The sequence below is a fragment of the Phaseolus vulgaris genome, chromosome 11, assembly GCF_000499845.2.
Source record: "Phaseolus vulgaris cultivar G19833 chromosome 11, P. vulgaris v2.0, whole genome shotgun sequence".
In the NCBI taxonomy this organism is placed as follows: domain Eukaryota; kingdom Viridiplantae; phylum Streptophyta; class Magnoliopsida; order Fabales; family Fabaceae; genus Phaseolus; species Phaseolus vulgaris.
Window position 1 is genome coordinate 7819603 of NC_023749.2, and position 13766 is coordinate 7833368.

Consider the following 13766-nt stretch of genomic DNA (forward strand, 5'->3'; position numbering starts at 1 on the left):
GCCTCTGTGCTAACATTTACACCTGCTAACTTGGATTTATGGAAATTAACCTTCAGCCCAGATGCCAGTTCAAAGCATCTGAGAATGACCTTTATTATGAACACATTAGGAAATGATTCTTCACACAAAAACAGCGTATCGTCCGCAAATTGTAGGACACTAACCTCAACCTCCTTCCTGCCCACCTTGATGCCCGTAAGCAAGTTGGCTTTAAGCGCCTGCCTTACTAGCCCAGACAAACCTTCTGCAACCACAATAAACAAAAAGGGAGCCAACGAATCTCCCTGTCTCAATCCTCTTGTGACTTTGAACTCCGATATGGGGCTACCGTTAATCAATACTGATACCGATGCAGACTCCAGACAGGCTCTGATCCACATGATCCATCTTCTATGAAACCCAAGTCTCTGCAGCATATCAAGGAGGAACACCCAACTTACCGAGTCATACGCCTTCTCGTAGTCTACTTTTAGGCATAGACCCCTTCTTCCACATCTATTTAACTCCTCCACAACCTCATTGGCTACAATTACACTATCGAGTAACCCTCTATCCTTCAGAAAGGCTGACTGACACTCATCGATGACCGATGGTAACACTTTCTTCATACGGCACGACAAAACCTTTGATATGATTTTATACAGGGATCCCACTAATGAGATACGTCTATACTCATCAAGCTTTGTTGGATCCCTTACTTTAGGAACCAAAGCTATAAACAACGCGTTACACCCTTTCGGTATGTTTTCAGATTCCTGAAATGCTTGGACTGCAGTAAGAACGTCGTGCTTGAGGACTTCCCAATTATGCTTAATAAAATTGAAGTTAAACCCATCTGGACCTGGGCTTTTAGACCCTTCACACATCCACACCGCCTCCTTCACCTCTTCTTGTGTGATATTAGAGATATGCTCTCACTATCCTCCTTAGAGAGCTTCTTGAACTGAACGTTATCTAAACGTACCCCAAAATCATAACGAGCCTGAAATCTTTCTTCAAACATGGCTTTTGCTTCCCTTCTTACCACCTCTGGCTCCTCAGACCTTTGTTCTCCCACGTGTACTCCTTTTACCTCATTTCTAAGCCTCCTCCATCTAATTACCGAGTGATAGTACTTAGAATTGGCATCCCCATGCACTAGCCAATTGGTTCTAGCTTTCTGCCTAGCCAAAGACTCTATTTTCTTATTAGCCACTCTCACTTTACCAATGAGATCCAGCCTCCTCTCCCTGCTATGGTCGTCCAGGTTGTCTACGGCATCTCTTGCATCAAGATCCTCTATTTCCTTCAACATTATTTTCCTCTCAGTTTCCATATGTCCGAACACCTCTTTATTCCACACTTTGAGGTCACACTTAAGGCATTTCAACTTGTCTTTAACCTTTATTATGTTGTCTCCTTGGATTGCGTATGCGCTCCACTTAGCTTTTACCATCTCCTTGAACCCTGGTTCCATCTGCCATGCATCAATTGTCCTAAACGGCTTGGGTCCCCAGTCTCTTGACTGACACTTTACTACTATGGTGCAGTGATCTGACACCTCCCTTGGCAAAATGTATTGCTTAGCCATTGGCCATTTCCGCAACCATTCTTCTGACTCCAATACTCTGTCCAGTCTACTTTTTGTTGTCCCGTTTGCTCTATACCACGTGTATTTCTTGCCCACCAATGGTAATTCCACCAGAAAGTTGCTTTCAATAAAGTTATTGAAGCCTATTATCTCTTTCTTCTGACTGCCCCTTTCACTTACACCTTTCCTTTCACTTTCACACCTCACAGCATTAAAATCTCCGCACAAACACCATGCCCAATTCAGATTTGTACTCATAAGGGTCGTAAGTCCCTCCCATAGTGACTCCTTCTCGCCTATATTACATGCCGCATATACATTGACCACTGCGCATCTCAGATTGGCTTTAGTGTGCAACCCGAAAATCATAATAAACCCTGTACCTACCACATGGCTTTCATACTGGAAAGCTTGCTTATTCCACATTACAAGCAAGCTTCCAGCACTTCTGCACCCTTCATTATGGATCCATCCTACTTCGTTGCTCCCCCACAATGAGAAACACCTAATGTCTGAGAACTCTACTGACTTTGTTTCCTGCAAACAAACCACCTCCACATTGTCGTGAGCTATAGTGTTCCTCACGTATTTGGCCTTCGTCCCACCTCCCAACTAACATTACATTAATAGTTTTGCCGAATATTACAAATTTAATAAACCATAATGTACCATTTAATTATTAACATAAAATATGTATGATAAGATGTTAAACCTTACAATTAGACATTATTATTGATATTCTAAGAGATAAGTTACTTAGTGCTAAACATGCTACTATGTATATTTATTTTTGTTAGAAATTGAAAAAGTATAAGAACAAAAGGGGATTTAAGCTTAATTAACAAAAAATTAAATTTATTAATGACCTAAAGTTGAATCTTGTCTTTCCGATTTCCAATCATGCACAGTAAGCCAACCTCTCTCTAATTTCAATATGATTGAACATGTGATCTGTTTTACGTACGTGCATGCGTGGTTTGAAAAAGAAAAAAAACACGATAATATCAATCTAGTAAACAACTAGTCCATTAATGTAAATTTTTCGAGTCACTTATGAGATAGCATTATATGAAAAAGGAATGTGATAAAGGTATATGAAAGGAATCATGCACATAAATCCCATCATGTTAGAACAAAAAAATCTAACTGATTAAAACAGAGATGAAATCTTTAGTCAAATCGGAGGCATTGCATTTGGTGGTAGCTAGTGTAAAATGTGATGGACAAATGCTAAAATCATGGAGTGGATTGGTTGAATTTGATGGTGGATCCACACCCACCATGATCACACTCACTTTGGGTCATCTATCTACTCAAAATCTAAATTCTGACTGTTGTGATTGTGAAGAATGATGAATTATTGGGGTAAAAAGTGGGGTAGATGAATGTGTCACTGTTTTGTGATCCTCTTTTTGAACGAGAAAAGAGGATAAATAAGTGAATTATGTTGGAGTGAGATGGTAGTGTGTACCATTGGTCGCAAGCAATAGTGGGGACTGACTCAACTTACCATAAAACTTTATAATGACAATTGTGTGGTGATGGTTGAGGAAGTAGATGAAAAATTCCACTACTCATTATGCTGAATTTTCTCATTTTCATATGAAAATAGAATAATTTTATAGGTTAATTATCCAAATGTTCAAGTTTTAAATTTTTTAAAATGGGTGAACGATTTTATAGTGAAGTTTTAGAGTCTGTTTAGATTAGAGGTGTATTAACAGCAGAAAAATAAGGAGAAAAAAAGAAAGCCACGTAAAAATACATGCAATTATATATTAATAAAAAAAGTAACTATATTAATAATATAAATATTAAAATATTAAAATAATAATAATAATATTTAAAATTAATTTATAAAATAATAATATTAGTTAAAAAAATTAAAATAATGATAATAAGTATTAATTAAAATCATTTAAATTTTTTAATTTTATTGAAAATAAATTCTACATACCCAAATATTAATAATAATAATAATAATAAATATAATTATTTATATAAAAAAATTATAATAATAAATAATATTATTTATATATAATTAATTAAATTTTTTATATATTAAATGAATTTGAAAATTTTAATTTTTTTTTCAATCACAGCATCATATTATTTATAGTTTTTTTATAAAAAAATTATGTTTAAAAATGATAAGAGACTTGTATTTTTTTTATATAAAAGTTTAGTTAAATTATTTTAAAAAATATTTTATATTTTATTATTTAAATATTTTAAAGATAAAGTTAAATTTTTAAATTTACATTTTACACATTTAACAAAAATTAAAATTTTCTCACAATCATCACATCACTAACAAACTTCGATAAAATTTATTCACATATTCAGTCTAACATACCCCAATTCAAACATAGTAAGTTTTTTTCACACTTTCTTTTCAATTCCTCACACTTTCATCTTTGACATACTTAACTTTCCACTTCCCAATACAAATAAAACATTAATGTATTTGAAAACAGATGATATGATTTAAGTGAAATTATATTTTAATAAATTCGTGTAAGATGATTTATTCATTTCAATAATTTTTTAATATTTTTATTTATTTATTAATTAACTTATCAAATTAATTTTATTTTAGTATAAAAAATCAAATTTTCCATTAGTTTATTATCTTGGAGATCCAAAATTTAGGGATTATGTAATATATTAGTCTATAGAGATAGAAATTTTATGTTTTTGTTGATTATTTAATGTTAAAAAACTGAACTATTTTTAAGATCTTATAAAAAATGTTATATTAAAAAAGAAAGGAAATCAAGAGTATTTTAGTGCAAATAGTTTACTTGAAATTTTATATCACTTTTACAATATATCATATTAGAACAACTTTGAAGGTTTACAACTTGAAGAAAGAATTCTTAAATATCAAGAACAATATTCTTTACAACCTCATGGCAATTAAAATTAAATTATAAAAGTAACAAAAATTTATTTCCAAAGTAAGATATATTATTATTAGAGAAAAACTAAATAAAATATTATATTTTAAATAATATAATACAAAATCTTAATTAAAAATGTTGTATTATAGAACCTCAAAGAATTATATTAAATGCTTTATTTTAAGACATTAAAAAATGGTTGAGAACCACAATTAAAAGGCATATTTTGTAAATTAAAAAAGAAGAATGTCTAAGATGTTCTTGATGACTACCATACGCTCCTCCGTTCCGTGTGGACCCGTCCGTACAGTTTCTTTAATTCTGAAACACCAACGTCAGGTCACCGTGAAGTTCATGCCCACGTGACCCGACCAATCTCTCACATCCATCATTCAACTTTCTCCGTTTCGTAACTCCACCTCCACACCTATTTATCTACCATTATCCTTGTGAGAAAAACACCTATTTTTTCATTCTTTAGTGTTTTATTAAATATTATATTATTTAATACTTTTCAATTGAATTATAATTTTTTTAAAATTTATCATTAAAACTAAAGTTTATTTTAGTTTTAAATAATTTAATATCATTTATATACATATAAATTCAAATTAACATAAATAATTATAATTTAACAATAAAGTTAATATAAATTTATTAACAATATAATATTTTGTTAAAATTATATTTTCTAATTTTTTTTCTTTCATAATATATACATATATTATTGGTTATTAACAATTAAATAAAAAAAACTCACTTTTATGTGAATTAACGAAATTTGTCAATTCAAATATAATCAGTAGTGTAATTTTTTTTTTATATTTATTCATGAATATTATTGTTTTTTTTTTCTTTGTCACATGTTTGCTCTTCATCTTTTTCTTAATGTCATAGGCTTAGTAGGCACCCCACTCTATTTACAAAATCTTACGAGTATGTCATAACTATACTCATATAAAACCAGGACCATCAAAACTTTCCATAAAAATATCTATGATTTAAAGATTTTATTTAAACTATTAGTTCTCATTCTCTCATACTTAGAATATTTTCTATTAGAATAAACAATTTACTAATTCATTCACAAATAATTTACATTGTATTTGATTTAGGGTGGTATTGTAGTCGCATATGGATTCCTGAGAGAGGGGAAGTGAGGATGAAAGGGAATGAAAATATGGAGGATTTAGGATGCTCTCAAATATGAAGAGAAATAAGAGTGGATTTTGTTGAAAGCCACATAAGATGTAAAGATCAACGTGCCCTTACTTTATTTACGTTAGAGAGTTGCATACACTGTCATTACATCTTCGCATGGAGATTCCTGACTTTGATTAAGGAATCTCTTTGACCAATTTGAATGGAAAATGAATGCACAAGTGTGTTGGTGAGAGAGTATGTGCATCATAATTGTGATGCACGAATATATACAATAAACTAAAATAATCAAATTTATCAACTACTTTTTAAATTAATAAACTTCAAGCAGTTTTCATCAATTAACATCTATTTTATATAACAAACAATCATGCAAGAAATTTGGAATTTGTGACCATGTCATTTTCACATTCAAATCTTCTAACCTAGTGTTATACTGAAAGATAAAACTAGTTTCCCTCACCTGAAAAATTTATAAACACCCTCCAAAATTTAAGTTTGAGATACTACACACTAAAAAATTACATTAAAAATATTAAAAATTAAAGTTATTCTTAATTATAGTGAAAAACCCTTAAATAACTATGAACGAAATAACGGAGTGTATTCATAAAACAAAAATGCAATAATAAGCATTTAATGTACTTTAATACATTAATTTAATAAGTTATTGATGAACATTAAGTAATAACAAATATATATAATGCTTTAAGCTAGTATTCATGTAAACATTAACGAATGTTATTTATTACACTTAATATATATTTCGCATTAATAATTTAATTAAATATAGCATTTATGAAATATATTATATTCATTAAGTTTAATAAATATAATGAAAAATATTTAATGAGCTTTGCTCAAAGTATTTAAAGTTACCGTTACTTTTAAACAATTCAACAAGAATTAGTACATTTTATTTAAACAATTAGAATTATTTATACTTATATATAAAGATGTTCTTAATTTTTTTATTAATATTTAATTTTATTATTGTATTATAAATATTGTGTTCTTTCTTATTTTTTCTAAAACATATTAAAACAGTTATTAAAAGTAGTTTGGTTTTGAATGTAGAATAATTTTTTTTAATTTAATTTTTTTGTATAAAGGGGATTCCGGTCTCTAACTTCTTTATTTTTTTTTTCTTATTTTATTCTTATATTAATATTTAATTTTATTAATTTATTATGTGCGTATTTTTTATTTTTTTTTAAACATATTAAAAAATTTATCAAAACCAGTTTTGTTTTCAATGTAAAACAGTTTTTTTTTTAATTTAATTTTCTGAAATATATCTCAATTTCTTCAAATTTCATGAACGGTTCAATTTGAATTTTTGGGATTTTATCACAGTTTTCTCTCTCTTTATTCTTCCTCACTTTATCTATCTTTTTCAAATTTCTTGAATCCCAATAACACAACTCTCATGTTGTTTGTGTCTCTCATACATACAGATATACATAAATCTATATTTCATTTAATTAAATATATAAATATATATATATAATAATAATAAAAAATAAAAATACGAGTGTACATATGTGGAAGTGTATGTGTTCTCGCTAGTTATTATAATGTAAATAGATTTCACATGATATTATTACATTATTATTATTTTATTTTTTTTTTATTTTTTTTTATTATTTTCTCTAATGACAATGAATTATTATATTTTAGAGATTTTTTTAAAGATCGTGCCGGTGCGAAACATTTTTTTTCTCAACTGCGTTTTTTTTAATTTATAAGAATTAAATTTAAACATTATTTTTGGAAATTAAACTTCTTGTTCATACCAAGATTTTTACAAGACTCTCGTTTATATTAATTAAACCAATTGGTTTAAAAATAATTGTTCAACATTAAGAATCATTCAAAATGCAAGTTGGATCGAGAATCAATCTTATGACAAGTTCATCAAGTAACAAATTTTGATCGTTATAGATTTGGTGATACCTGATAGAGAATTGGTAATATTTTTAAATCAGTACAAATTAGAGCACATATTATTATGAATTTGTTTTCATAATTTTATTACAAACATGTAAAATAACATGTCTAATTTTCGCTCTCCAATTTTCCTACAATTACTTTTCCAAGTTCGGGCACTTTTGCAAGCAAGAATCAACCACACCAGTGACAACACCACGACCATCTGAAACATAAAAGCCATTGTAAATGAGATGAAAAAGAGTTAAATTAAAAAATAATAAAAACATTAAAGAGATGTGAATGTGATTAAAGAAGAAATACCAATATTGATGGTGACAGATTTGTTGACTCCACAATTTGAAATACAATTGAAGGCAATCGTAGATCCGTTATTACATTTTGCAATACATTTTGCAAAACATTCAGGATAGGGAAGTTCTGAAGCAAAACATGCTAGAGCACATTCTGCTGGACAGGGAAGTTTTGCCTCAATATTTAGAATTTGTACAAAACCCAACATAATCATCATCAAAATTGCAACTCTCTTAGTTTTCATCATCTTATCCCCGAAAACTACTCTAACTCTCTACACTCTAGATCAAGGTTTTGTATAAATGAGGGTTGCGTTTTAAGGAAAAACGTGTATCAATTTAAAGGCAAAATAAGTGTCTTCAAAGTAACTTTCTCTGCTAATAGGTGTCAAAAAGAGTGTAAATTTATGTCTCATTAAATTTGTGAATAGATTATGTATAGGGCGGGCTAAAACACGTTCTGCATATTTTATTACTTTAATATTGTTTCACGATTCAGTTACATTTGATGTTGAAATTTTTTTTTGAATGGAATGATTTTTTTAAATGTTATGTGATTGAATGATATGTATTATATATGAACGATAAAAATTGTATGAAATTGATGTCATACATTAGGGATAATGTATGAGTTGTTGTTTGATGATATTAAGTATGAAAAATCTATGTTTAACAGATATCATCTAGCTTCACTGATGATCTAAGTCATATAAACTAAGATATCAGGTGATGAGAAACTGAGAGGGAGTTCATACACACCGGTCCCACGGTAAGACACTCAGTATTGGATGTTTGAACTTATCCCACTGTAAGACACTCGGTATTGGATGTTTGAACTTACCTTGATCCTTTCTCTTGGATTTGCTGGTAATCTTTGGATCAAGTGTTAGTCTCTGGTAGAGGCATACTTATTGAGTTCCGGAAGACATAGTGGGATTGAAATGAAATCCAATGACTATGATTGAAAATAAATCCATATGTAGTCTATATGAATGATGAAACTGATATTAAAATTTTATATGAGAATATTTAAAAAAATGTTTATAAATGATTAGTTTGATTGTTTTTTTTTCCATGAATTAAATATGTTATGAAATTTCTTTTCATTAGCTTACCATTACTTTTCTTATTATGTTGTGAATTGTGATGACTGTATTACGTACACAAGCAGATTATCACATAGGTGTTGGAGGGTCTGGAGGGCTTTAGGATGTAGTTTTGAACTTTATATTGTTAATATTTTTATTTCTATAAATCATAATCTTGTAATAGAAATATTTTGAAAAACTTGTATAGAATCAGTAGAACTTGTATTGTAATAATTATATGTATTTTTTGGGGGTGTTACAAAAGGAAAGAGAAAAAAAATGGAAAATAGGGTACGCACAAACAAGTGAGAAGTAACCAAATAAAGATGAATTAAAAATTGCTTCTTAAATCAATTTAAAAAATGTTTTATATGAAATTACGAAATGTTCAAGATAATTTAAAAGAATAAAATATTGGGATAAGAGTAAAATAAAAAAAAATAAAACGATTATAAAGAAAATTTTATTTTATATATAGGTATAGATGATAAGTCTATTATTACCTGCAATATATGATTTACATTATGATAATAGTTTATACCCACGTTTATAAAAGATATTTGTTATTGAAATGCATATAATATATTATTATCACACGTTAAAATGAATGTCATGCATTCTGTAATATAATATTAGCAAATTAATATATATTCCTTAAATGTATACACCTTTCAAGGAAAATTTTTTATATCTCCAAAATTAACAATCTAAAAAAATTATTGCTATAAAATTTAATATATTAGTAAATTAAAAATTCAAGTGTCATTCCTTTATTCGATGCACATGAAATTATATGAAATAATTTGCATAATATGCAAAAATCTCGATAAATAACATGATGTCCATATTTTTAACTGTTCATGTTGACAAATTTTTGGTCAGTATATTACATTCTTAAAATAAAAATACAATTAGTAAAAATTGTTTTGTAATAAGAATTTAATGTACTTTAATACATGAATTTAATAAGTAATTAATGAACATTTAATATATATGTACTTGGGTAATGCTATTAACCTAGTATTTATGTAAACATTAAAGAGTATTATAAATAAGCTTTTTATTTACTTTAATACATGAATTTAATAAGTAATTAATGAAAACTTATTGTATATGCATTTAGGTAATGCTAATTAGCCTAGTATTTGGGTAAACATTAAAGAGTATGATTTAAATACATTGAATAAAAGCATTTAATATATTTTAATTCATAAATTTAATATGTAACTCGATTTCACATTATATTATCACATTATTTTTTTTTCTAATGGCAAAGGATTATTTTGTTTAAGAAACTCGTAAAATTAAATTGCCATGATAATTAAGGTAAATATGATGAGTATTATTAACATGATTGAACATTCATATTAATAATATAAATATATATATTCATACTTCAATTTCTTGACCAAAAATTACCATAAGAAAAAAATATAATATATATAATAATTAGTAGGATTGGAACTATTTTATTTATTTATTTATTTTTAAGAAAAAAAATATAAAGTAATTAGTCACTATATGTACTAAATTATATACTATTTTAGACAATAAAAAATTATTGATACTTAAAGTGATTTCTATTATTAATACAAATTTATAAAATGGTTTCTAAATTGGTATCTAAATTAGCTATCAAAGTTTTAGCTACTAATATTTTAAATTATAAATTAGTCTTTAAAAACTAATATAAACTAATTTAGAGTATAAAATTTTAGTTATTAATATTTTAAATTATAAATTATTCTTTCAAAAACTAATATAAACTAGTTTAGAATATAAAGTAATTAGTAGTTAATCATTAGATACCAATTTAAAAATTACTTTATAAATATTCATTAATAGTAAAAACTATTTTTTTAATTTATAAAATAGTCTTTAATTTATTTAATGCAGTAACTAATTATTTTAGTCTCTAAAAATAATTTTATTTAATGATTTTCTTGTAGTGTATATTTTATTTGAAATTTATTGCTGACTAAATTTAAAAAAAAAATCACAAGATTTATGATAATTTCATATCTATAGGTGGTAAGTTTTTGGAATGATCCGTTTTATCTAAGTATAATTTACATGATTGGTTTTGAGCTCAACATGTGTGTGAGGGCTGTTTAATTATCTGTGTTATTCATATAATAATTGCCATAATTATTCTTAAGATGAAAACTATCATGATATATATTTACTGATTATAATTTTGTGATCATATAGTTCAAATTAAAATTTATTAAATACATAGGTTATATTTCAAACTATGCTAAAGGCTGCGTATTTGTTTCTTTGGACGGTTAATTCATTAATTAATCAAAGTAACAGATTTTTTTATTTTCTGTATTGGAAAAGCTTCAAATTTTAACTCCAATTGTTTTCTCAATTGGATGGTTGAAATTGAATGTTTATTTTGCACTAATTTTTGCTTTAGAGACTTTTATTTTATTATTTTTATAAATTAGTGCAAAATATTACCAATTATTTGACTACTATGTTTTGAAATAAAAACTGGTTAATTGATAATGAATTTTTAACTACTTTTTCTTGTAAAATTATCTATGGAGATTAAATTTAGTTTTTTTCATGACATATATATTGAGAAAAGATTTACAAAAATATTGTAATAAATTAATGGGTTAAATATGTTTTTCGTTTCTATTTTTATGTGAAATTGATTTTCATTCTTAGTATAAATTTTAGACCTTTTAAATATTTGTAGTAATGAAATTATTGTAATGGGTTAGTGCCAATTTTTTACGTGACAAACGAATTTTCGATATAAACTAATATGTTAAAATATATCTGAATGACTTATCGTTGACTTGGATATTATAATATAGTTTACATTGAAAATTTAATTATTATGTCAAAAAAACTGATAAGAAGTTATTTCAATAATTTTCTTACTACAAATTTTTAAAAGATCTAAAGTTTGGATTGAGAATGAAAATGAATTTCAAATCTTAAATCCTAATATAAGAAATAAGAATGAAAAACATATTTAACTTTAAATTAATTAATCAATTGAATCATGCATCAAAAACATGTCTTCCTAATTGGGATCGTTGAAATGAAATGTTAATTTTGCACAATGTTGTCTTTAGAAAATTTTATTTTGTTTACCTTATGGTGGTGCTATTGGAAATAAATAATCACCACTTTAAAAATTTCATAACAATCATCACGCACAAGAATTGTCTATTATTGTTTTGAAATATTCTAACAACAACTTATTAGTTTTGCAAGTTTGGACACTGTTGCATACAAGAATCCACCACATCAGTCACAACACCACGATCATCTGATACAAAAACCATTATAAAAAACCCATGATTAATTCAATTATAAACCATAAAAACAGTAAACAAAGATTAGTGTGATTAGAGGATAAATACCTATATTGACGGTGATGAACTTGTTCACGCCACATTTACTTACACAATTGTAGGTAGAGGGAGACATTGCAGGACATTTTGAACAACATGTTAAAAAACATATCGCTTTAAAAGTTGCACGTAAACATTTTAGAGCACATAATGCAGGACATGGGAGAGTTGGCTCAGTTTTTACCATTTGTGTAAAACATAACACAATCATGATCAAAGCTGCAATTCTGTTAGTTTTCATCCTATTTTTTTCCATAGCTTCTCTCAAAGTCCCTATACTCTATCTCAATATTTCTTGTATAGATGTTTTTGTTGTGATATTTTAAGGAATATCAATATCAATTTATATACACACAATAATATTTGTAAACTAACTTAAACAAAAGTCAACTTATTTTAAGATTAAATTCACATTAAATTTGGTTATAAAGTCTTTTAAGATTAAATTAACTCTCATTAAAAATTGTGTCAAATCACTACAAGAAAAACTCAATTTATCTATGGAAGAATTTCGTAGTGTGTCTGTGGGTAACGAAAACAATATATTTTATTTTTAAATTTTCAATTATTATTATATATGACATGACATTTATTATTAAAGTTAAAACTAAACTACACTAGATAAGACTCAAAGCCAAGTCTCTTAAGGAATGACTAAAGAAGCTTTAACCATTACACCAATCAAGTTTTGTTGTCATGATTATTATTATACTTATTAGTATGATTATTAATTTTATAATATTAATAATATGTATACTTATTATTTATGAATATTAGTTATAATTTTATGATTATTTATATAATAATAATATTTTTAATATTATGTATATAATTATTATGATAAAAGTTGGTAGGTAATAGAGATCCGTGGATAATAGTTGGTAGGTAATAGAGATTCGTGAGTAATAGTTGGTAGATAATATAGATTTGTGGATAATTGTTGGTAGTTAATAGAGATTCGTGGGTAATAGTTGATATGTAATAGAGATATGTGGGTAATATTTGGTAGGTAATAGAGATCCGTGAGTAATAGTTGATAACTAATAGAGATTTGTGGGTAATAATTGATAGGTAATGCTGAATTTACCTACGGATTCAGATTTGTGGGTAATATCCATAGGTAATGTTGTCCATGGTTAATATTTGTATGAAATGCTGAATTTATCTATGAATTTAGTTCCGTAAGTAAAAATCCGTAGATAATACTGATTTTTTTTTTGTAGTGAAGTCTTTCAAGAGGACCACATCCAAGTTGATGTGTGTATAACTAAAATAGAGAAGATAAGTTTCTTATGTTATTCAATAAACTAAGAATTTACGAGATTGAACACTTGAAATAGAGGGTTAAACACTCTCATTTGAAAAAAATAAATATTGAAAGTGATTAGTATAAATAATCAAATGTGTGCCCTATAAATTATATG

General features: G+C 26.9%; 1 protein-coding gene and 1 long non-coding RNA gene across 2 annotated transcripts; both read right to left on the bottom strand.

The window, feature by feature from the left end:
- Positions 1 to 880: 880 nt before the first annotated feature.
- LOC137823448 (uncharacterized) lies at positions 881 to 1996 on the bottom strand. The gene has a single exon (XM_068628591.1). It carries the CDS (start codon positions 1994 to 1996, stop codon positions 881 to 883), a length of 1116 nt encoding a protein of 371 aa, XP_068484692.1.
- Positions 1997 to 7610: 5614 nt separating this feature from the next.
- On the bottom strand, positions 7611 to 8170 carry LOC137832995 (uncharacterized). The gene is made up of 2 exons (XR_011084640.1): positions 7888 to 8170; positions 7611 to 7789 (listed from the first exon to the last, which is right to left on the bottom strand). It is a non-coding gene; the product is annotated as an uncharacterized lncRNA (long non-coding RNA).
- Positions 8171 to 13766: the final 5596 nt, after the last annotated feature.